The 24,227-nt window shown below is 32.7% G+C and overlaps 5 protein-coding genes and 1 pseudogene across 12 annotated transcripts; 3 read left to right on the top strand and 3 right to left on the bottom strand.

Moving 5' to 3' along the window:
* Positions 1-47: 47 nt before the first annotated feature.
* LOC128667374 (uncharacterized) lies at positions 48-425 on the top strand (annotated as a pseudogene).
* A 49-nt stretch (positions 426-474) lies between these two features.
* LOC103574779 (C-factor) lies at positions 475-2,400 on the bottom strand. 2 transcript variants are annotated; one of them, XM_008554299.1, is made up of 5 exons: positions 2,111-2,400; positions 1,500-1,551; positions 1,083-1,273; positions 657-1,021; positions 475-579 (listed from the first exon to the last, which is right to left on the bottom strand). In XM_008554299.1, the coding sequence occupies exons 1-5, from the start codon at positions 2,237-2,239 to the stop codon at positions 576-578; spliced, it is 741 nt and encodes a 246-aa protein (XP_008552521.1). In that variant the 5' UTR covers positions 2,240-2,400; the 3' UTR covers positions 475-575. The 2 variants fall into 2 exon arrangements, with proteins under 2 accessions (XP_008552521.1, XP_053593062.1); XM_053737087.1 differs by lacking the exon at positions 475-579 and having other exon boundaries at positions 653-1,021.
* Positions 1,808-4,445, top strand: LOC103574778 (thioredoxin reductase 1, mitochondrial). 2 transcript variants are annotated; one of them, XM_008554296.3, is made up of 3 exons: positions 1,808-2,027; positions 2,757-3,739; positions 3,816-4,445. In XM_008554296.3, the coding sequence occupies exons 1-3, from the start codon at positions 1,889-1,891 to the stop codon at positions 4,302-4,304; spliced, it is 1,611 nt and encodes a 536-aa protein (XP_008552518.1). In that variant the 5' UTR covers positions 1,808-1,888; the 3' UTR covers positions 4,305-4,445. The 2 variants fall into 2 exon arrangements, with proteins under 2 accessions (XP_008552518.1, XP_008552519.1); XM_008554297.3 differs by lacking the exon at positions 1,808-2,027 and adding an exon at positions 2,427-2,638.
* An 88-nt stretch (positions 4,446-4,533) lies between these two features.
* LOC103574780 (uncharacterized) lies at positions 4,534-11,444 on the bottom strand. Of its 2 annotated transcripts, XM_008554301.2 has the most exons (3): positions 11,221-11,444; positions 10,626-10,990; positions 4,534-10,538 (listed from the first exon to the last, which is right to left on the bottom strand). In XM_008554301.2, exons 2-3 carry the CDS (start codon positions 10,948-10,950, stop codon positions 5,338-5,340), a joined length of 5,526 nt encoding a protein of 1,841 aa, XP_008552523.1. In that variant the 5' UTR covers positions 10,951-10,990; positions 11,221-11,444; the 3' UTR covers positions 4,534-5,337. The 2 variants fall into 2 exon arrangements, with proteins under 2 accessions (XP_008552523.1, XP_008552522.1); XM_008554300.2 differs by having other exon boundaries at positions 4,534-10,990.
* Positions 11,445-12,087: 643 nt separating this feature from the next.
* On the top strand, positions 12,088-15,306 carry LOC103574781 (sorting nexin-29). The gene is made up of 5 exons (XM_008554302.3): positions 12,088-12,468; positions 12,674-12,933; positions 13,025-14,465; positions 14,546-14,826; positions 14,903-15,306. The coding sequence occupies exons 1-5, from the start codon at positions 12,466-12,468 to the stop codon at positions 14,973-14,975; spliced, it is 2,058 nt and encodes a 685-aa protein (XP_008552524.1). The 5' UTR covers positions 12,088-12,465; the 3' UTR covers positions 14,976-15,306.
* A 2,121-nt stretch (positions 15,307-17,427) lies between these two features.
* LOC103574782 (protein FAM117B) lies at positions 17,428-24,123 on the bottom strand. Of its 5 annotated transcripts, none has more exons than XM_014445370.2 (8): positions 22,870-24,123; positions 22,430-22,700; positions 22,193-22,335; positions 21,939-22,102; positions 21,723-21,852; positions 20,741-20,876; positions 20,365-20,590; positions 17,428-18,350 (listed from the first exon to the last, which is right to left on the bottom strand). In XM_014445370.2, the coding sequence occupies exons 1-7, from the start codon at positions 23,111-23,113 to the stop codon at positions 20,404-20,406; spliced, it is 1,275 nt and encodes a 424-aa protein (XP_014300856.1). In that variant the 5' UTR covers positions 23,114-24,123; the 3' UTR covers positions 17,428-18,350; positions 20,365-20,403. The 5 variants fall into 5 exon arrangements, with proteins under 5 accessions (XP_014300856.1, XP_014300853.1, XP_014300855.1 ...); XM_014445367.2 differs by lacking the exon at positions 17,428-18,350 and having other exon boundaries at positions 18,360-20,590; positions 22,870-23,334; positions 23,675-24,123; XM_014445369.2 differs by lacking the exon at positions 17,428-18,350 and adding an exon at positions 18,360-20,141.
* Between the last annotated feature and the right edge of the window lie 104 nt (positions 24,124-24,227).

Below are 24,227 nucleotides of genomic sequence, written 5' to 3' on the forward strand. Positions count from 1 at the left end.
CTTGAGTATTGCGCGTAATTTCAAATAATCCCGGTCAGTTTTATAGATTTGCTGTAGCATACTTTAGGAACAAGATATCTATCACTTATCTCTAATCATTTTCATTTATCATAAATCTAACCATTTTTTTCATCAATCAATTTTTCAAAGTTTCTTAATATCAAATTCAGCATTCAGTCATTGTCTTTACCCGCTTAAATAAAATTGCTCGTTAAAATGACGGATTGCGGTAAGGAAGGAAAAGATCTAGGAAGAAATGGAGCCAGACGTTATCATAGAGTTCTTGAAGACAACCTCCAGGGTATCACCAAATCAGCGATCCGTCATTACCAAACTCATGAAACGTAAGACTGTGACAGAGTATGATATCTTATACGCTCTTTGGACACGAGGCAGTACTGTTTGTGGTTTCAAAAATTAATATCCTCATTTATTTATTGTTAATTACAATTTACACCATAAAAAAATATTTTAAAAACAATATTTATTAATATATATAATTCTAAATGTTAAAAACTAATTTGTATGTTAAATATTTTAGTTTTCATTTCTATTTCTTTGATTAAAGTGATATTTTACCTGGAAAAAAAGAATTAAATTATCTGATGTTAGAAATGAAACAAAAAGTGTTTATATATAAATATTTTATTGCCTACCATGGTAAAGTAGTACCATCATGTTGAAGAAAAGCCCCATTGTCTTTCTCAGAAAGTCCTAGAACAGTTTTAACCATATCCCCGCAGCTAGAATCAATATCCATTGGCGCATTATTACCACCCATGTCTGTTTTTACCCATCCAGGATGCATGCAAGCCACCAGAATACCATCAGCTTCCAAATCTATGCTCATTGACTTGGTAGCGGCATTCAGTGCCGTCTTGCTGCACATGTACGGATAAAATCCTCCCATTTTATTCTCAGCGATGCTTCCAATTATCGATGTCATATTAATAACCGCCGCACGATGTACTCCCAGACCTTGTTTTCCTTCTGCTGCTTTTTTCAGTAGCGGCAGAAATGCCTGCAAATCATCAGTCAGTCAATTATTTATTTATTTATTCGTCGATGACATGGTAGAATACCTGCGTAAACATTATCGGTGCCACAGTATTGACCAGATAAGTTTCTGTCATCTGTTCGGCCTTCACCATCCCGATTCTCGTGAACTTGGTAGCGACTCCAGCATTATTAAACAGTACATTCAAACCAGCATCTCCAACATGCGAGCTGATTTCATTAACAACTCGGGCATAGTCCTTGAAATCCTTCAAATCTTAACAATAAATTTTTTTCTAAATTATTAAAAAACAACTTTTAAAAGTTAAATATTAAAACCTAGACCTCCATTAGAAAGTCCGTCCTTGGCAAATATTTTATTTCCAAGGCTGCTAAATGTAATCAATATTACGCAGCAATTCTACACTTCCTACCATTCATTTTCGTAAAATAAAATTCTATTGTCGCATCAAGACAAAGTAGATATAATCGGTGATGATTACCTGCTTTTATAATGTAGACATTCTTTGACTTGTCAGCAATTTCTCGTAGTTTCTGTAAATTTAATAACTAAAATTACTCATCAATCATCAATAAATCAAGGCTGAAAATTTTCAGTAAATTTGTAGGATGTATGGTAGTTTTAGTGTCATAGTAAATTAAAATTGCATCAAGTAATGTAATATATGTGTCATTATATTTTGAATATCATTCTCAATGTTACGGTCATTTTATTTAATCTTATCTTTCCCAATACAAGAAATGGAGTTAATTAGACTTTAAAACCACGTGACACAAGAGGCGTTTAAACATAGAGGGCACTGCTGAAGTTTTTATATAATCTGTGAATTAACTTTTCTATACCAGACACTCTCAGTTGATCAGTACCTCGATGATCAGTACATCAACTTGCGGCATTGAATTGAATTTTTTATTCGATCATATTTACTTAACATTCCACAATAAATTATATCTGACAAGCGCTTTATTTATTTTGAATATTCAAATAAGCGACAAAATGGCGCCAATTGGTGAGTTTTATTTAAAATTTTTTTTATTAACTAAAATTAATTTTGTATTTACCTAAAATTTAAAAAAATAATAAATTACTCACCTCAGCTTTATTAATATCACGACAAGTAGCAAATATTTTTTCCGGTGGGTTTGGTAATTGAGTTAGATGTTGGACTAAACCCAAACCCAATCCTCTGTTACACCCAGTAATTAAAATTGACCGCATCATTTAAATTATTTTAAGTAAATAATTAATAATACCGTATTTTAAAAAAGTGATTGTAACTTTAACTGTAATTAGTAACAAAAGTTGACCGCAAGCCAAATGAGTCCAACGAATGCCTCAGGCTGACTCTGTTTTCATTTATCAACTTTCGTTTTATGATGGAATATCTCACGAGATTGCGAATCTGCTTTGTCATACTATAGTTTAAAAAAAAAAAGTGACGTCACTGAATATTTATCATCATTATTATAAGTTTTTTTTATAATCACAGCGCGATCATGGCGACGTTTAAACTCGTCTCCCGTCTGAAATCACTCAGTGGATTATCAATAACTTTATTTAGAATTCCTTTTAATAAAAACAATCTGCTGGTCAATAAAACATTTTTCGCTTGTTTTTCTAGTGAGTGTACAATAAATGATAATAATAATTTTTGTCCGGTAGTTACTTATTGGTTGGAGTTGTGAAATCTTACGTAAAAAGTGTAAATACTATTGCTAACCTCAATTAAATATTTCAGGTACGACAAAGTATCAGTATGACTTGGTAGTAATTGGAGGTGGATCTGGGGGACTTGCGGCAGCTAAAGAAGCTGTTGAATTGGGAGCTAAAGTTGCAGTGTTAGATTACGTGACACCTTCACCTCAGGGCACTAAATGGGGACTTGGTGGTACATGTGTCAATGTCGGATGTATTCCGAAAAAATTGATGCACCAGGCGGCATTACTTGGAGAAGCTATTCATGAAGCTGCTTCATATGGTTGGGAGATACCTAATCGAGAGTCTGTGTCAATTAACTGGGAAAATTTGAAAACTGCGGTGCAAAATCATGTAAAGTCTGTTAATTGGGTGACACGTGTCGAGTTACGTGACAAAAAAGTTGAATACATTAATGCGAATGGTTACTTCAAGGATCCTCATACAGTTGTGGGTGTTTTGAAGAACGGAGATCAGAAGGAAATTACTGCTGAAAATGTTTTGATAGCAGTTGGCGGACGTCCAAGATACCCGGATATCCCCGGAGCTTTAGAGTACGGAATAACGAGTGACGACATCTTCAGCTTGGATAGAGCACCTGGTAAAACTTTGATCGTGGGTGCTGGGTACATTGGACTGGAGTGCGCTGGATTTTTAAATGGTCTAGGATACGATGCCACTGTGATGGTGAGATCTGTTGTCCTCCGTGGGTTTGATCAGCAAATGGCTAATCTTGTTGCTTCTGAAATGGAGCACCGAGGAGTTAATTTTATACATCAAGCAAAACCGAAAAGTATTGTCAAGCAAGAAGACGGACGGCTGCTGGTTCACTGGGTTGACAGAGACGGTCAAGTTCACGAGGATGTCTACGACACAGTTTTATTTGCTATTGGAAGACAGGCTTTGACTCCGCAGTTGAAATTAGAGAACGCTGGTGTCCAGGTTGTGCCAGAAACCTTTAAAATAGCTGCTGAGAATGAACAGACTAATGTTTCTAATATTTATGCCGTCGGTGATGTTCTTCATGTAAGTAACTATTATTATTATTATTATTATTTATTAATGTTAATTTAAATACTAAAGTAATAATTATAATTTATAGAAAAGACCAGAATTGACACCAGTGGCTATCCATGCTGGTAAATTACTTGCAAGAAGGCTCTTTGGCAACTCGACGGCGACAATGGATTACGAGAACGTCGCGACAACGGTCTTCAGTCCGCTGGAGTACGGATGCGTTGGTCTAGGTGAAGAGCACGCGATATCAATATACGGCGAAGACAATATCGAAATCTACCACGCGTTCTACAAACCCACCGAGTTCTTTATCCCGCAGAAAAATATAAAGCACTGCTACTTAAAAGTAATCGTACTGAAGAATAAGGATGAGAAAGTTATCGGCATGCACTTCATTGGTCCCCATGCCGGTGAAGTAATCCAAGGATTCGCAGCCGCTATTAAATGTAACTTAACATTCCCAATATTAAAATCAACTGTTGGTATTCATCCAACGATTGCCGAAGAATTTACCCGAGTGATGATCACCAAGAGGTCTGGTAAAGACCCTAACCCACAGAGCTGCTGTAGTTAAATTATTTATATTTATTTTTTGATCAGCATTAAACCGTCACCTTCCAGTAAAACTTTAGATTATTTTTCTATGCTAAATTTATAAACATTTTCGCTTTGTCACAGTTTTACTTAATAAAAAAAAAAAAAAAATTGAAGTATACATACGCAATTGTCTATTTTTGAAATTATTGTTAAATCAATAAACTAAGTATTTGTAGATATATTTTTTAAGGATTCTAGGCTTATAAAAAAATGCGTAAGTTTATTTGCAAAAGAGAAATATCTTTTTATTTTTAAAATCTATATTTTTTATGTATAAATTTTAAATTTTCGCTAGCCCTCGTATCAATAAAATTAAAATTTAAGAAATAAAATAAACTAAAGCGGTAATAAATGTTAAAACATAAAAGCAAGCAAGTATTTTTTTTTTTACGTTAGGCGATAAAACGTGCTTAATTTTTTTTATTATTTAATTTTAATTGTTTATTTTTTTAAAACAAATTTTTAGGCACGTAACACTGCCAGCAGTGTGGGCAGGTGATAATTTAATTATCCGGGTGTTCGAAATAAAAACAAAAATAATAATAATAATAATGAAAATAAACGTTTCGTCTAGCAATTTAGCCATTTAATGAATAAACCAATGTTTTTTTTTAATCTGCATGTCTTTTAAACTAATAGTTTTTTTTTCTTTTTCTTTTTTTTTTTTTTTTTTTTTTTTACAAGATAAAACTTATTTATAATTGAATAATAAACTCTATTAAGATAATTAATTATTTACACGTATTTACAAACATTTTTTTTGTTGCGCTCGTAATTAAATTTAAAGAAGAGTACAGATAGTAAGTCTACAATAAAATAATGATTTTTTTTTTTTTTTTTAAATAAACTAATAAAACGTTTGTTGAAAAAAGAATATTTCGGCAAGCGTCTATTGAAATAAATTCAATTAAAATAAAAACTAATAGGAAATAACCGATCGAGCGTCTAAATAAATTCACATATAATTAATGTATATAAGTAAATAATTACGTGACAATGACAAATAATTATTAATTAAATTGATTATCCGGTATTCCCTCTTTCTTAAGACAGTCTGGACAATACCATTTGCCTTTTGGTGGTACCATAATACCAACGCACTCAAAGTGAAACCACTCGATGTGACAATTGCTACCATCGCACGCAATCATTTCTGATACTTCGTCATAAGGACAGCGGCAATAACAGTAGACGTTTGCTGGCCGGTTGCTTGGTCCAGTTGGTCCGGAATTGTTTAGAGGCAGCGGTGGATGAGTCACACGTTGGTTGACTGTTGATTCACATTCCGAAGCACTAGAGTCACTGCTAGTGTCCGCGGGTTCATCTGAGTCCGTTGTACCGGCAGTTACTGCAGTGTGAACAGAAACTGACTGAGGTACTACTGCTGGTTGTGTTATTAATCCTGGCTGTGATGGTGGTACTGAAACGGGTTCTTGAACACTGGGAACAGTTGAGTAAACTTTTTGTTCAACAACTGACGACGGTGGTGGACCAAAATTTTGTTTTATTGTTATACTAGGTATGTAAGGTATTGAATCTGTTTTACGCCACTTTGTTGTTGTTGTTGTTGTTGTTGTTGTTGATGATGCCTGTCGTTGCTGTTCCTCATCACTCGAGTCACCGTAAAATCTTTTGGGTATTCGTTTTCGCTTTGACGATCTCTTGCTGTCATTTGCTGATGTATTTTCGTTTTCACTTGTTGCTGATATGGCGCTTGAATTAATAATTCCACTTGTATCCGTATTAACTTGATGATAATTTGTATGATACATAAACTCGTCGATGGTGTTGAATGTTGGTGGTGATATACTTTTTTTATGATACAATATATTCTTTGGAATGTTTAATTTAAGTGCCTCCATTGCGGCTTTTGTGGTACCCGGTGGTCTACCTCGTCCACGACCGCGTCCACTTTCACGGACAATACTTTCACGAATAGATTCACGTCCTTCTAATTTTTTACGTCTCTTTGTTTTTATTTTACGTTTTGCTGTTGGTTTAATTGATTTCACTAGTGACGGAGCTGATGGCAATGAGTTTACATCCGGTATCGAGGATTCTATAGTACCATTTTTAACGTCACTAGAGGAAGAACCAAATGCCATTGAGTCGTCAGCAGAGGCCGGTGCGACTACACTAGACTCTTGGAGCATCGACTGATTTCTTCTCTCAGCTAAAAGTCTGTTTGCGTGTTGCTGAGGATATTCGTCGTAAAAATCTTCATCAGTTTCTGTTTCTGTGGTCTCAAGATCTGATTCCCTTAGAGGTAAAGCCACTGGTGTATTATTTTCTTGTACTTCTGTAACAGCTACAGGTTCTATTGGTGCATCATCGCAAGACCTGATACCATTTTCTGGTTGGACTTCAGCAGCAGCATCTTCTTTTATTTTTCTCCTTGCATCGCGTTCTTTTCTTCGATCTTTTCGAGTTGCCGCTGACTGTTTACGCGGCGAGTTCTCAGACGCAGAGCTATCTGAATCAGAACTGCTGCTTGAAGATGAAGAGCTCCCCGAGGAAGAGCTACTGCAACTACAATTAGTACCACAGGAACAACTACTAGAGTCGCTGTCACTCGATGAATCACTTGACGATGAACTGCCACCAGACTGTTTTTTCTTCTTAGGCGATTTCTTTTTCTTGTCACTCTCTCCGTTAGTTGTCAACGTCGAACTTTCCGTTACCTCTTCCGATTTGGTAGCATTTTCAGGTTCTTGAATCGTTTCATCTTTAGGCGGCTCATAAACAACCCAGTAATCATGCTCAGCAGCAATATTTTTCAATATCTCATCATTGCTAGTCTTGATATCAATTTCTGGTGTCACAAGAACATCACTGGCACCCAGACTAGCAGCATAAGATTTGAAATTATCCCAAATTCCATTCATTATCACCACCTCCTGCTTATCCACTTCATCGGTCTCTTCATCCCGATTGTCATTGACTTCAGCCAATTGAATCTCCTCAGGAACTTCATTGGTCTCAATCCTACTGGTCTCATCAATTTCTTTACTCTCATCTTCATTCTTCTCTTTATTTTTCTCCTCATCCTTACTCTTGTCCTCGCATTTATTCACTTGTTTTTCTTTCTCTTTCTTGTCCTCTTCAGAATCCGAGTCACTGTCCGATGACAGATTCAACGGCGGCAGATCATAAACATCAACAACCTTCCTCACTGGTTCTTTAGGTACCTTCGAAACGTCATCAGCAACAGCAGCAGTAGTAGTATCAGCTTTAGGTTCAGCTAAATTTTCACTGGGTACATCAGTGTTTGGCTCACAGACATCAACCTGCATCTCCGTATTTTCCGGCGGCGCTGGTGGAATTTCTGGCTGAGGTTTATGAGTGTCTTCGTGCTTAGCCAACAATTTCTTTGAAATAAATCTCTCTAGACACTCGCTGCATCCGTAAGGTGCATCACCCGTGTGCAGTCTTTTGTGTACTTTAAGAGCAACAGCTCGTGTAAATTTAGCACCGCATTCTTCACAAATAAATTCACTTGGTGGTATACAAAAATGATAAACATGTGGCCATTTTTTTTGCAAACATTTTTTACAAACAACACTCTCAGTTCCGTGTTTCCAGAATAAATGTTTTGTTATATCCGGTTTGTTGCGATACGCAATACCGCACCGATAGCAGAGATGATGGAGTTTGTGCTTCCAGACGTGATTAGATAATTTTTGCTGGTTCCCCGTTGACTCTAGACAAACATCACAAGCATGATGACGTTTTCTCAGATGAACCATCAATCTAAATGCCGATGGAAGACTCTCGATATTACACAAACAGCATCTGTATCTTATTGTAACGCCGGCAGCATAAACTCCAGGACAAAGATGACAAAGTAACTCACTGTGATTATAAAAAGTTGATTTACACATTATACAAACTAATATTGTTTTCTGGTGCATTTTACGATTGTGAAGATACAAATCTTTGTGAATTGTGTAATAAATACGACAAAGATAACACTCGTAAGTTCTTTGTGCTGGTACATCATAGGTACCACGTTTACTGTCATAACTGTCAAAATTAAAGTACAAAGACTCGATTTCATCGAGTGATTTTTTTACTCTGTTGATAAATTGTTCATACTGAATTATTATTGCTGGGTGTTGAGGTTGAAACCGATGCTCAGCAAGCATATGGAGAGCCAACTGTTTTCCATTGATGGCAATATGCCGTGCGTGGTTGCAGTAAACGCAGGTAGGACTAGCAGCTTCGATGCATCGTTTCAGCAGATCATCAATTTCCATACTCTCTAGCAACCCGACAACATTCAAATCTATACAGGGAAGTTCACTGTTTGCCAGTAGAATACCATCAGACTCTGGAACAGATTCTTTAACTGGTGACGGCATGGGTGTAATTTCTCTGTACGGTTCATCTGGCTTGGCCAGATCCTCAGTCTCTTTGGTCTCTTCCTCCTGGTGAAGTTGTGCAGGTTCTTGTGAAACAATTGGCTCTTCTTCAGGTTGATGCGATTCATTGGGCAGCGCTACTGTAAGCTTTCCGCTGTCTGAATCGCTGGCGTGATCACTGTCAGTTACTTCTTTATCAGAATCAATTTCTCCACTTTTATTTATCTCTTCAGCAGATTCAGCTTCATCTTCATTTTCTTCTTCATCATTGACACTATCATTGTTATTCGTGTAAGTTCCATTGCTATTAGGCGTTGCAATTGAAAACTGTGAATTTTTATTCGTGCATATTTTAATTACCAAACTGCGGTTCGTTGAATTTACACGCGTTACTGAAGCTGTCGCCGTGGGCGTAGAAGTAGTTATTGAAGTTGAAGTTGTAACTGGAACTGGAGGTGGAGCTGATTCTTTGACAATTGATTCTTCTTCAGTTGATCCAGATACATTCTCCGTCGTATCCGAAACATCAGGAATCTGCTCAATCGGACTGGGCTCACGAACAGGACTCGAGGCGATTTGAAGACGAGGAGAAGTCTCGCGAATCGGACTAGGCAAACTTTCAATAGAGTCTTCTTTACCGTCGTCGAGAATCAGTTCTCCTTGCTCCATTTCGTCCAGCGGTTCATCCAAACTATTGACCCTGTCATCATCATCATCATCATCATCATCTTCCTCATCATCATGCTTGTCTTCATCAGTGTCCCAGTCATCACTACACCTTGAAACCTGCATTATTGTATCAGTATACCTGTCAGTTCTCTCATGAACCGGAGACTTGCTGACATCAATCTCCACCACCTGTCGTTCTTTCTGACTATCAGTTCTCTTGTCATCAATTTTCCCGCTAAATTTGTTGTAATTTATTTCATAATTCCCTTGAATGTCTTCATTTTCTTCTTCCTCTTGGGCAATCCTGCTCCGCTTTCTCGCGTACAAATCCGCTAATTTTCTCTGATAAGACAACAAAGCCTTGTCAGTTGTTTTAAACCTAGCTTTACCGGCATTTAATAATTTCTTGGCAACTTTATTCGCTGGATTAGGTAGAAGTGTCCGTTTATTATCACTTATCAATCGTTCATGCATCAATGACGTATCATGTCTCTTATCATATGTTTGTCCTAGTTTACACGTAGCTAAGTGTTTTCCATTAGCTTGCCTACACATCGAACAAACTTGTTCACTGATTGGTTGTTGCGGTTGACTTGACTGAACAACATTTGTATTGACACGATTATCACCAGCATTAGAACTAGCACCAGCAGCACTAGTACCAATATTAATAGCAACACCATCATTAGCATTAAGATTAGCATTGTCATTATTATTACCATTACCAGCGCAATAGTGCTCCGAAAAATCATCAGTCTCAGAAAAAACTTTTTCACAATCACAGCAAAGTAAATAACACGAGCCCTTAAATATTTCATAAAAATCATCAATACTATTAAATTTAAATTCCGTAACACTGTGTTTTTTAGTTAAATGATTAGATAGTCTTTCAGCTTGTCCAAACATACCAAGACAAAATAAACAAATATGTCTTTTATGAATTTCACGCATATGTAAAAAGAGATTCCAATTTTCAAAGTACGTTCCACATGCCGCACACAAATAAACTTTACGTGTTATACGAAAATTATTATTTTTTGATAATTTTCTTGTAGAAGTTGATCGTGATGACGATGACGATGATGATGATGACGATGTCGATGTAAAAAAAGACTGCCGTTGAGTTGATAACGATTGTGATGGTTGATCAGACGTACCGGGTAATGAGGATGTAGAATTAGCTGCTTGACAAATAAATTCATGTTGTTTGAGCATTGATAATGATTTAAATGTCACTGTTGGATGACACTTTAAACACTTATATTTACCTGCTGGCTGTAAACCCAAATACTGAGCATATTCGGTTATTTTTTTGTCCTTAATAGAATTTTGTGAGGTTACCAACCCACCAGTATCCTTACGCACTTTATTTTCTTGTGTTTGAGCAAGAATATTTTTTTTAAAACCTCTGTAGGCAACTTGGTTGGACAATCTATCATCAGAATCATCTTTATTATCATAAATATCCATAGCACATTGATTTGCAGAGTTAAAACGTTTTAATTCGTCGGTCAATTTGGTTTCTTTGTATGACAATTGTTCGGGTATAGTCCAGGAATCATTGTTAGACGCTTCTCCATCTTCATCATCCATAATAACACTGATGGCGACTATGGCTGCTTGCTTGTTGTATCTGAAAAAACATGAGTTTTATTATTATCTGCGGCGCTGGGTCGGTGTCTCAATCGCCACCAATCGTGACATTTATTTATAATTCCCGGTATTTATTTCCTAGACATTGATGGCCTCAGTTAACAAACTAATTATCTTTTAATTATATGTTAAATAGAATTAATAAGCACCCGGATGAGCTTGATATCGCGCATACTTAATGCTTAGACAACTTTGAGCAACATTGCGTACCTTGTTATTTATTATTTATCACAATATCCTGGCGACACTTTTTGGTCCTCCTGATTCTTTAATTAATTATATTGTCAGCTATTATTTTGTTTAATTGTGTTTGTGCTAGAGGCGTATCCCTTATACACTTTCCTGGATTACTATCCTTCCAATCCGCGCCGAAAAGGTTAGTAAAATGGCGTCATATCATCACGACACTGCTAACTCGAAGCAACTCGAGTTCTGGACGCACTGAGCTACAGTATCGTTAATTATATACTCTATACTATAGTCATCATATATATACTTTTTTTCTTTTTTTTTTTTACTTTTATTTAGCGGTAAAATTTTAATTTTTAATCAAAACTCAAAAAATACAAATTTTTTTTTTTTTATTTATGTCCTAGATAAAATTTTGAATTTACAAAATAATGGCGCCAAAATACTTAAATTTAGAAATTTCAAATTCTTTTTATAATTAAATATTTTATTTTTTTTCAATTCTAGCTCTAGTTCAAAGTTCAATTTATTTCGAAAAAAATATTTTATAGGCCTAGATGGTGGGAGAATATCGAAAAGTCGAATTGCTCAATCGATTAATCAGTCGATTAAAAACACAGTAGTAGTCAATTATTTTAATTTAAAATTAAGCCAGCAGTAAGTTGAAAAAATTTTTTTTAATTACTAACACAAAAATATTATAATTAAATTTTTAATTGTCATGTTGCAATAATTAATAATTTAATTAAAAATTCTTAAAACCAGCATTTAATTAAGCTGACATCTCTAGACAGTTTTTAAAATCAATTGCCACAGTAACTCCATCTGTCAAGTGCGTTAGACATGAGCCCCTTTTTTTAATATTTTTTTTTTTATTAAAAGAAAAAAAAAACGTTAGCTCTTTTTTAACAAAGTCCTCTGTCTCAACAGACTTGGAAACTTTTATGACAAATATATATATATAAATAGTGAATTAAAAAATCCGCCCCCATTTAGTACTCGCGATTGGTGAATTAACATGACAATCACCATCGTTAAATGAACAAACATTAATAATTCATTGTCTTATGTTTTGTTTTATTTTAAACAAAAACAATGTACATAAAAAGAGAAAAGATAATTGTTTTAATCCAATTGTATTATGTAGTGATTTAATTTAATTTTATTTAAGAAGGCAAAGTTTTAAATTGTGATGATCAATAACTAATAAATAGAATTTGTCAAGATGATTTTTTATTCGTGATAATAATAATAATAAATTTCTCCATGGTAAGTAGAAAAAAATAAAAATCACTTCCTTTAATTAATCGCATTATAAATAAAGGAAATAATTATTTGATAAGACTTGAAGTCATGAGCTAGTTTTAAACACAGTAATTATCAATAATCATGCATGTATTTTAAATCTATTAACCAAAATATACTGATTATTTAATGACTAGTATATATTTTTAAAAAATTTTAAATAATTCAGGCGCTTCGTATGATGTCAGCAATAGTACCAGGTTCCCAGAGCACAGAATCAAACATTGAAGCAAACAATCCAGTAGATAGATTCAAACTACAAGAAGATCTTTTAGCAGCAGCTAAATTATGTCATGTACGATTTGGTGGTCGTATGGAATTAGCAACAGAGACAGATCAATGTGTATCGAGGCTTTGTTATTCATTTGAGTCAATATTCCGTCACGGATTACGCTCTAAATCCGTTGACAAGCTCAATTCAGCTCTCAGGTAATCAATAAAGTTTAAAGAAAAAAAAAAAAAAAAAAAAAAAAAAGTAACGTAATAAAATTATAATAAAAAAATAAATATTTATCAATAGACACGTGTCTGATTTGGTGACGGGAGCGACAACACGAAGTGACGCAGCATTCTGGCCTTGTATCAAAGAACAATTGACCTGGCATGAACAAGAACGATTCACGGTACTGAGAAATATTCACACTGATTATGGACGTGGACGCGCTTGGTTAAGAGCAGCCTTGAATGAACGTTCACTTGAACGTCATTTGCTGTCAATAATAAACTCAAATACTTTGGCGCCGTTCTACGAAGACTGGGCATTTCTTTTGGATCAAGAAAGATCTGCAGTACTACCGACAGTAGCTGCTGGTCTGGGTACTATAGTATTTGCGATACGCGTTGATAACGAAGAACTTGATCAGCGAACAGAGAATGGTGAAATTGGTAAATGCAAATCATCCCAATCAGAGCCGATTATTTCTGTAGGAATTGTTGAGTCAAATACAAATCGTGATAGAGTTAGAAAAAAAGTGCCAATGCATATAATATCATTTGATAATGACGAGGATGAGAGAGGTGTAATTGATATTACTGGCGTATCAATTAGTGCACCGCCTACTTGTTTAAATTCTCCTACTGCTCTTACTGCTGTTACTTCTTTAACTAATCCCGACAATTTAGAACAAGAATCGTTAGATCTTGATAAATCTGAATCTCATACTGAAGACACTGCTGGTACATTAGATTTTACGTCAAATACTAGTACAAGTTGGGTTAGAAATGAATGTCCGGAAGAAGAACGTGTGCTGACTCCACTTACTGACGTTGGTAGCATGGGTGGATTAGTTCCTGTATCACCGTTAGATCAAACTCTAGACGATATGCTAGTAACTCTACCAAATTACATTGACGACGCGTCTGAACTTACGGAAAACGCCGTCGAGGCAATCGAACCCCTTGGATTGGATCCACATGTAGACGCCAGTGAGTTGGATACTGAAGCTCTTCGAGTACGGCTTCTTGCTATGGGAGAAGTCCTCGAACAGGCTAAAGAAGACGCGGTTACGAGCAGACTTCAGCTCGCGCGTTTTCAACGGCAACACCAAAATTACTTAGAGCGCCATGAAGTTCAGTTGCAAGCTTTGAATCGCGAGAATGAACTTCTGAGGCAGCAGTTGAGGAAGTACGTCACCGCCGTACAGATGTTGAGGCGAGATTCCGATGCCACCTTGTCTGAAGACGAACAATCGAGAGATTATCACTACGAGGCTGAGCAGTATCAAGAGAAGTTGGTCCAGGTTGCCGAAATGCATGCCGAGTTGATGGAATTCAACGCGCGGTTGACAATGCAGTTGACTAATCGTGATAATTTAGTTAAGAGGCTGCAAGCTGAGCTCGAATGTCTTCGCGGTCCACTTAATGAAGAAGATATGCCCGCTGATCCGCCTTGTTTTATTAACATCTGGATCCCATCGGCTTTTCTCACGGGACAGGCTTCTGACGTCCATCATGTCTATCAGGTCTCTTGGGATTTTTATTTTATCTGTTTATTTGTTTGATTAGCTAATTTATTTATGCATTGATTAATGTTTTGTCATAGATTTACGTACGTATCAGAGACATGGAATGGAATATTTATCGGCGGTACGCACAATTCTACACTCTCTACAGAGAGTTAAAGAAACATGATGCCGTGGTAACGACTTTTGAATTTCCTCCAAAAAAAACTTTGGGTAATAAGGACGCAAAGTTTGTCGAAGAAAGAAGACAAAAGTTGCAGCAATGGTTGAGACGAGTCGTTGGACGATTGGCTCAATGTTCTCCTGCATTTACCATACGGCCTACTAAGCAAACTTTGATTTCATTGATGCCATTCTTTGGGTAATTTAATTATCTTATTATTTAAAATTAATTAATTTATTATTTATTAAAATTAATTGTGTTAATTTAATTACAGCGATCAGACGAATAATGAAGAAAGAAAGTCGAGGAATAATTTATCGTCTTCTCCTCAATACATGGGCCTGTGAATTATTTCAAGCTTTAATTGTACATACCAAGTTTATGTATATAATAGATAAATTTATATACAATACAAATATATAGTACTACTACTATTATTATTATATATATATACATGAGAAATTATTGTAAAGAAATGATAGATTTCTTCTTAATCTACTTAATTATTATTCTAAAATAGAAAAATAATTTTATTGGAAATGGTAAACTGTTCGATGTATTAGAGTCTAATAACTCGTTTGTACAGTATTGTTTTATTGTATAAATTTTAAAATGTATTAAATTGATTTATTAAAAGCTGGCCTTTTATATAGAAGGACTAATTGGTTATAAAAATAATTAATTTTTTTTTTTTACTAAGCATTAATTTTTATAAAATTTTAACTAATTGTTGTAAACAATTATAATTACTTTAAATAAAATTATTCATAGAATTTCATCAATTACGGAATAAATGAGACTTATTATTTGGATACGTGGTACGTCTGAAATTAATTTTGTGTTGTCTACTTGAATTATACGGACGATTACTGTATATTTATTATTTTATCAGTTTTGTTTATCTTTTATGAGTTAACAAATTATTAATGACCTCGGTATATCTTACGTTAATTTATGCATTGCTAGTTGTGTAATAAATATATCGTTATCTCTTATTTTTATTTATTATTCAGATAAACAAATAATTAAGTTACTTATTCATAAATTACATGTGTAGCTTTAAGTAATTTAAAATCATTAAAGAAAGAAATACTATTGGTCAATTACAAAAATTACTTACAAAAACTGAAAAAATTTTCGCGATTACTTGATTTCCGTAAATTATGGAAATTTCTTTTAAAAAAGACACTCCACCAAATTTTATTTTAGCGCCAAACTTACCTTTTTAAAAAGTAAATGTTTTCATACTAAAAATTTCAAAAAATATTACGATTATATTGGAGGTGTTTAGTCGAAATAAAAAAAAAAACAAAGTATGATGATAAATTTTAAAAAATTTTTATTTATTTAAGGCGACTTAACATTTAATATAAAAAGGTACACTTTTTTCATACTTATGTTTTAGAATAAAAATAAAAGTGCATATTATTATTAAAAACAAGTACATTCAACATTAAAAGTAAATGTTGATAAATAATAATTATAATAATACAAATAATTAATTGTTTTTTTTTTGTTTTTTTAAATAATCATTATTTCATAATAAAGATACGTCTAGCCATTTGCGCAAATTAATCTTTTTTTTTTTTCTTTTTATTCACTATGGAAAGGTAAAAGTTATTTTATTGAAATAATAAAAATACAATAACACGCAATTATAAAAAAAATAATAATGAAAACTGAGATCAGTTAAGTCTAGACTAAAATTTAAAAAAAAAAATTATTTAAGTAAAAAGAAAAAAGAAAAATAAAATAAATCCTTTCCATACTGAGACTCTAGAGGTGTGTTACATATTATAATTAATTTATATCGATACAATGAAAAATAATAATAAGTATACATTTATTAATTAATTATTAATATTATTGTTATGTTGATATATAAAAAAAAATATGAATTTATAATTTACGATACTAGTAATTACTTATAAAATAATATTAATAAAATAAAACTATACATAATAATATGCCAAGGAATTAAAAAAATGTTTTAGTGAAGTCTTGTCTTAATTATTAAGTGATAAATGAGATAAGAAAGACAGATTAAGAGAAGAGTATTTTTCTTTTTTGTTGTACATAAAAACTATACGAAGCGCAGACACACCTAGATCAGAATGATTTTTTTTTTTTTTTAATTTTCTTTTTTTTTCTTTTCGCACTGAATACATACATATTTTACACAGTACAAAATTTATAATTAGTTACTATTTTGTCCTTTACTGTTTTTTATTTAATTATTTATATATTTTTATTTAAGACTACATATGTTAACTTGTTACTTTTGTCTCTTCACGGCTTCACTTTAAGTAAACTAATTTTTTTTTACTATCATTCTAAGCATCTGTTTTCGGTTTTTTTCTTTTCATTTATTTATTTAATCGCTGTTTTAAATTATATTATTATTGTTATTATTTAAAATAATAACAATAGTAATGATAAAAAAGAAAAATATACGCCTGATTTAAAAATTATCAGTGCAATGGCAAGCATTCATCTTTAGGCGGTTGTGGATCATTTATAATTGTAAAATATGTTACGAGTCTAGAAGTTTAACTTTTATTATTTTAATCTATAAAAATATTTTTTTTATTTCAATTGTTTGTTTTTTAATTAATAGAAGACTTATAAAATTTTTTTTCACATCAGCAATTTAAAGCCAACGGTTGTTTTAATCAATTTCAATAACATAAAAAAGAGGAGATAACAAAGAATTTTTACAAGTTAAAATAAGTAAAGTCTTCTAGACAAATATAACAAAAAAAAAAAAAAAAAAAAAAAAAAAAAAAAAAAAAAAAAAAATGCTGCCAATAAAATTTAAATTACTCAACTGCACCGAGTAGTTGGCTAAAAAAAAAATCAACAGCAATAACTTAAAGTGTGAAAATAGTACGATTCAATAATGAAAATAATTAGACAAACTTCCGGTTTGGCCAGTCTATCGTTTTACACTACAACGACAGGTCTAGTGTGTTATTAAATTTATAATTTTTTTTTTCGTTTTGTTTTTTGTTGATTAATGAAGCCATTTCAGATAAAAATAACTTGTAATACTGTTCTAACAGTAATTATTTTTTATTTAAATTAAATTTAAATAATTAATAAATCGAGCTTGAAATATTTATTTAAAACCCCGAGCTCTTTAGTCGGCAATAAATTTTTAAAATTTATAAATTTAAACGTAAGTTTTTAATCTTACGAGTTAATCAGCTCAACGACCTAGTGAAGGTGAGTCTTAGGATTAAATAATAATATTATTATAATTGACATAATAATCGGTTTGACATTTTCTGAAACCTGCTCAGATTATTTATTAACTTTATTTTGTTACGATTCTTTTATTAAGATATGTTAAGAATGTACCGAGAATTTATTATATTTATATTTTTACATTTTTCAAAAATTTATTAACACCTTCGATAATTATTTATAAAAAAAAATTTTTTAATAATAATAATAATAATAATAATAATAAAACAATAAATGAATTTTATTTTTTTGTTTGGATTTATCCAAATAACAGGTAATCATTCAGCAGTCGTTGCTTACTGTTCAATTTATTATATTTTTACAATTTTTTAAATTTATTTTCCAGACGTCAAAACGCTAACAGTAACACTCAGTGCCCAATAATTTTGATGAATTCAATTTTAAAAAATCTTTGTAGTAAATAAAATAGCACATTCTTGATTGTTGGGTAGTAATGGCAGCTACTGGGTTAAATACTTAAAAAAAAAAAAAAAAAAAAAAAATTGCGAGCATTAATCAGTGGGCCAGGTACATGTGTTAGAAATTTTCGATATTTAATTAATAATGTTAATAATTATAATTGAAACTATCAATTAATTAATTTTAAATCAGTCGCGAATAACGTTTGTTTGTTTGTTTGTTTGATTTCTTTTTCTTTTTAAATTAATAAATGATTTTTGAATTTAATTAAATGAGAAAATGAGATAAGAGCAAATATTAATTATTAGACTCGTAGGCAAGGCAGACAACGAGGTAGTTGCTTTATGTATTTTCATTTTTGTTTATATTTTAAAAACGTTATCCGCGAATTTATTTATAATTTTAAAACACGAGTGTTGCTATTTTATTAATTTATTAAATTTTTGGTAATTATGTAGTTTTAAATGAAAAAAAAAATTCGAGTCAATATTTTTTAAAATTTAATTTATAAAAAAAAAACTCCATAATCACTAAAAATTTTTATGCTTTCACAATAAAGAAATAATATAAAAAAAATATTGTCTATTTGTTCAGCGATTATTTAAATAAAGTTAATCCCATTCGTTGACCTGTCATTGCATGTGTCCACATAAAACTTGATCAACTAATTAATAATTAATATTGTCGTAATAAATCAAGTTAAATTTAAAACTATAAATCAGGTAGCCACGGTAGCCCTATGGTCTCAATTAATATAATTACAAAAACTAAAATCAATTAATAAATAAAATAAGAAATATAATTTTTATTGGACCCTTTTGTTGATTATTTTAAAAACAGCTTCAACATAATCCAATATCCAACCAAAAATATCATTACATTTTAATATATATATATAAATATATACCATAGGGATACAGTAAACTCGCGATACTAAAGTACGCTAATAATAAATGAATGTATTGTTAATATTATAAAAAATAATAATACAAAACTTAATAACAAACTTAAAACTGCCAATGCGCGATTGATTCGTGTCAATGAGCTTTCATTTTTTTTTTAATATTTCAAGTGATCAGAAGGCTTTGAAAAAAAAGTTATTATTATTATTATTATTATTATTTATTTACGTACACCGCGGTACACTCTGCATAGTTTATAATAATTATTATTATTATTATTATTATTTTTTGTCCAACATTCAAATGTTAATACTTAGAAATTTTAATCATCAATCCTTGTATACAAAACTAAAGTTGTTCAGCACATTTGTAGCGCTAAATTTAGAATACACGATTTATTTTATTTTATTTTTTTTTTTTTTAATAATCATTAGTCTTTTTTTCCTGAAGAACACAATGTTTATTCCTAAACGTTGTTTTCAATTATCACAAATTATTATTTCTCGTAATCCATAAACTTTTTATTTATATTTATTATTATTATTTTATTTTTTAGCATTTATTGTATTTAATATTCAACAGGACTCTTCCATTCAGTACATAATTTATAAATGAAACTTGCCTTCCTTCCATCAACTAAAGTCATTATCACGTGACAATCGAATCCACCGTTTGCTTGATATTGTAAAAAACTCTTGAAATGCTTACGAAATCACTCATGTCGACTCATCATTCAATCAATTACTTAAATATTATCATTATCATCATTATTATTATTATTATATATTCATAATTAATAATAAGTAATTTAATAACTCAACTCCATTTAATAATTCCTTATTATTATAATTGTTATATATTTACTTTGTTTAAATATATATTTTTCATTATGAATTTTTGCACTGGGTTTCCTTGGGTAACTTCACAATGAAAGAGTCATGCACGCTGCGGAGTTTATTCAAATCAGTCACCTTACCACGAGGTTTCTCAATCTTGTTTAATATTATTATCATTATTCATTATTATTATTATTATTATTATTATTATTATTAATATTAATATTATTATTGTTATTATTATTAATTAATTAATTAATTATTAATATTAATGATCTGTCGTCAGTTCACCAGTCGTATTACAGAATAAAATAAATGTATAAACCACTCACGTTGACGCAGGTCTCAAGGCTGCAAGGTACGGGTCGGGACTATGGATTTGGAGGTGGTGGTGTTGCCGACGTCGTGTGCGATGACGGTGACACGCTACTTGTCACCATTGTAGGATTGGCCGGCTGCTGAAGTGGCAGGAAAGCTGAACCCAAACTTGGCTTCAATTGAAAATTAACACATGGCTTCGGGCAGTAATCTAACTTGCTGATGTCTATCATCGGCCGTCTATTATTAATAAAAAAAAAAAAAAAAAAAAAAAAAAAAAAAAAAAAAAAAAAAAAAAAAAAAAAAAAAAAAAAAAAAAAAAAAAAAATTATTTTATATTATTTTACTTTTAAACTTTAATATAATTATTTTTAAAAATCTATAACGTACCTAGCATCCTCGAGGAATTTTGTATTAACTTTTTCGCAACCATCTGGAGGTTCTCGTGCTAGGAACCTATTGATGTGTGGTGACGTACCCAGACGTCCTTCTCTCTCTTGCTCTGGAGTTGATCCGCGGCTTCCACCTGATAAAAAAAAGAAAAATAAGAGATATTAGTACAACTCTAATCGAGGCACAATAATAAACACAGACAACCACAAAAATACATTAACATAAATAAATTAAACATCTAAGTAATTCGAGGCATGCACTTTGCTAATTAAATCTTGGGTATCAAGTTTATAAAAAAATACTTTAAATACACAACCAGTACCAGTGAAAACATAAAATTAAAATAAACATGCGTACAAAAGAACCAGGTACTTAGTACTGTTAGATTTAAATACAGACAGAAAAAAAAAATAACAAATGATGAATTTGATGATGAAGCGAACCTTGAGGGAGATCACTAGGTGGACGGGAAGTATCCATTAGACCTGGTATCAGCGGCGACTCGGAATTCCTAGATGGAGGGCCTGTGTGTTTGCAATACAAGTCCCATCATCCCTTTGTATTAGTTAGTCTTGGTATTTATGATGGTTATTTAATATTCGCGGATCATGCATACATAGAGTATATTAAATATATAATATTAATATTAATAATACATTATTGTAGAGTAGAGTATAGTTATGTGTAATAAATAATAATAAATAGTAGTGAATAGTGAAGATTGTAATATTGTTAAACGTCAGAGTTCCATCATATCGCACGTGTCACATTAAATAGCGATGATAATTTACGTAACTGAATGTTGCGGATCGATCGTGTATGAAACACGTTAATGTTGCTTTGGGGTAGTATAGACAGAGATGATGATACAAAGAGGAGAAAGAGTAAGAGTAAGAGAAAGATAAAGAGAGTCGGGATAAAGAGCCCTATTATTATGTGTCTAACGCTCTAGTCGGAGAATATGAGAGATGACAATTACCTGAAGAATACGAACTGGAGGGAAGGTCTGTTGCCGGCGTCTGCGTGTTCACACTCCTTGTTGCTCTTAAGAGATCTGCCAAAGGTGCACGGTGACCTTCTGGTGTTATTTGTTCCCGGTATCTTGCATACTGTTTTCAATTAACACATTTATTATTTTATTTTATTTAATTAAACTATTCTATAAATTACAATTATTTTAATTATTATTAATTACCTTGTCTTCAACAGAATGCTCTTCATTAGTATTAGATGTTGATTTTAATACAAGTCCTTCGATTTCTTGATTCAAACCTTCAATTGAGGAACGCATTGGCGGCCTCATTGGTTTCATTGGTATGTTCATTGGGCTTGCTTTTGTACTCAGGTTGAATTGGTTTTCTGTTAAGTAAAACAAACAAAACAATCAATCAATCAATTAATTCATTAAAATTTTGTAATTTAAATAAAATAAATATTTAATAAACTTACGGATTGATGTCTGGGAACCAATACTTCCTAGCATAACTGTATGATCACCAGGAAGGGCTGGTGGTGGACCACCGGGCATTATTAATCCAAATGCAGCAGTTCTTTCTCTACTACTGCTGCTTTCTTTATTTGTCCTTTGTAATCTACATCAACACCAATATCAATTAAAATAAATATATATTATAAATGACCAGTTATCAGTAATGATTATTAAATTAATTGATTGATTTTGATTACCTGTGGCGAATATATTTCTCCATGGGTATCTTGTCATCGGGATTAGTTGGCTCAGCAGGGTGTCGGTTGTGTAATTTTCTGGGCTCATTTTGTTGGGACCACTCTTCTGTTTGCGTGGACTTATCAACGAGCAGGAGACTTGCGTGAATGTAAGAATAATCACGAGGCCATTGTCCCTTAAGGTAAATAGTGTCAAGGGATGCTGTCCTCCGTATATTTTGGTTACCGCTCAATCCCTCACTGCATCGTCCACTCAGTGTCTTTGATTTAGCTGCAAAGCCAAGGTTTTGTTTTGTTATTTCGTTATAAACAAACTAGCTCAAGGAAATGGAAACCGAGCCAAAACAACTATTCGGCCTCCAATTTAAAATAAAAAACAAATTAATCATAATTAATTAGACAAACAGTAAACAAAATAAATAAATATCAAAATATAAAACCTTTGTATGAAAGCGAACCAGGACTACGTTGTCCAGAGGATGCTGATGTCTCCGGTGAAATTCTTGCTCGCCACGCGTTCGCGTTAGTAGGCGACACTGTCGGGCTATTGCTATTACTCTTCCTTAGATTGCTTCCTTGTCGGCTTTGTCGTAACAACGAGCTTACCGGCAATGTTGCTCGCATCGGACCCTGCTTTGTTGTCGAGCATGGCGACGATTTACGCATTCGCTGTGATCCCGACATTGTTATAACTTTAGATTATTTACAACAACAACAATAACAACAACAATAATAATAATAATAATATTATTATTATTATTATTAATAAGACACTGGGTTAGCGGTTGCGATGGCGATGATGCCGACGATGATGGTGATGGCGATGGTTACCTCCGCTGAGGAACCCAGAGGGCCAGCGATACACTTACACACGTCCACAACTCAAATTGTTCAAGATAACCAAGCTGCCAATTCACCAATGTGTTATGTATAGTAAAAAAAAAAATAAAATATATATATATATATAAAATAAAATAATAAATAAAATGAATAAAAAAAATGTTAAAAAACGAGTTGGAGCGGGTCCCGCGAGTGGGACCAACACACGCAGTTACAGGACAAGGTGAAGGCGCCGGAGCGGTGGTAGAGAGAGGAGAATATGATGGAGGAGAAGCCAACACACGGCACACAATCACGTTTACCACAATATATCTATATATATTTATATATGTATATATATATGTGTGTGTGTGTGTGTGTGTGTTTATATATATGTATATATATAGATGTATATATTTTTTTTACAAGGCTTCTCCAACTAAACTTGAAACATTGCACAGAAATCTCTATCGTCCTTTGGTCTTAAAGTTATTTAATTCCGACATGATTGGATCAATTTTTTTTAACCACTATTCACTAGTCATTACCGTAACACCACCGTAAACACAACACGCATTACACCAGAGAGCAGAGTACGGACTTACGGAGACGTGCGATAACCAGGACTATCACTGGAAGCCAGAGGAGAGTTTATAAGTTGAGTAAGTCGAAACCCACTATGGAATTTTATCGCCAGCAACAAATTATTATAGGGACCGGGAACACACGGATCACTTATTTTATTTAAAAACGACAACGAGAGCCCGACGCTGGCTTGGTCTTGGTCTTGTCATTTGCAATGTTCCTGCTGCTGGTTCAACACGCACGTCACGTGACTGAGGATCCACGACGACCATTGGTGCTCGCCGAGCCTCCAAAGAGCGTCGTACTACGCTGGGGCCGCGTTCCATTCACTACCACTGTATACTGTACTCTCGTAACTTATTCTCATTATCATCATCTCACTCTGATACTCTCA

This window comes from Microplitis demolitor, chromosome 2 (assembly GCF_026212275.2).
Source record: "Microplitis demolitor isolate Queensland-Clemson2020A chromosome 2, iyMicDemo2.1a, whole genome shotgun sequence".
NCBI classification, from domain to species: Eukaryota; Metazoa; Arthropoda; class Insecta; order Hymenoptera; family Braconidae; genus Microplitis; species Microplitis demolitor.

Bases quoted from the DNA above. Each gene is read 5' to 3' on its own strand.
- LOC103574778 (XM_008554296.3), top strand. From the start codon at position 1,889: ATGATCAGTACATCAACTTGCGGCATTGAATTGAATTTTTTATTCGAT. The intron at 2,028-2,756 runs GTGAGTTTTATT...TAAATATTTCAG, and splicing joins CGACAAAATGGCGCCAATTG to GTACGACAAAGTATCAGTAT. The intron at 3,740-3,815 runs GTAAGTAACTAT...TATAATTTATAG, and splicing joins CCGTCGGTGATGTTCTTCAT to AAAAGACCAGAATTGACACC.
- LOC103574779 (XM_008554299.1), bottom strand. From the start codon at position 2,239: ATGATGCGGTCAATTTTAATTACTGGGTGTAACAGAGGATTGGGTTTG. The intron at 1,552-2,110 runs GTGAGTAATTTA...TTAAATTTACAG, and splicing joins GTGATATTAATAAAGCTGAG to AAACTACGAGAAATTGCTGA. The intron at 1,022-1,082 runs GTATTCTACCAT...GATGATTTGCAG, and splicing joins CACCGATAATGTTTACGCAG to GCATTTCTGCCGCTACTGAA.
- LOC103574780 (XM_008554300.2), bottom strand. From the start codon at position 10,950: ATGGATGATGAAGATGGAGAAGCGTCTAACAATGATTCCTGGACTATA.
- LOC103574781 (XM_008554302.3), top strand. The intron at 12,934-13,024 runs GTAATCAATAAA...ATTTATCAATAG, and splicing joins AAGCTCAATTCAGCTCTCAG to ACACGTGTCTGATTTGGTGA. The intron at 14,827-14,902 runs GTAATTTAATTA...ATTTAATTACAG, and splicing joins TCATTGATGCCATTCTTTGG to CGATCAGACGAATAATGAAG.
- LOC103574782 (XM_014445370.2), bottom strand. From the start codon at position 23,113: ATGTCGGGATCACAGCGAATGCGTAAATCGTCGCCATGCTCGACAACA. The intron at 22,701-22,869 runs GTTTTATATTTT...TTGGCTTTGCAG, and splicing joins TGGTTCGCTTTCATACAAAG to CTAAATCAAAGACACTGAGT. The intron at 20,877-21,722 runs GTAATTGTCATC...TTTTTTTATCAG, and splicing joins CTCCAGTTCGTATTCTTCAG to GTGGAAGCCGCGGATCAACT.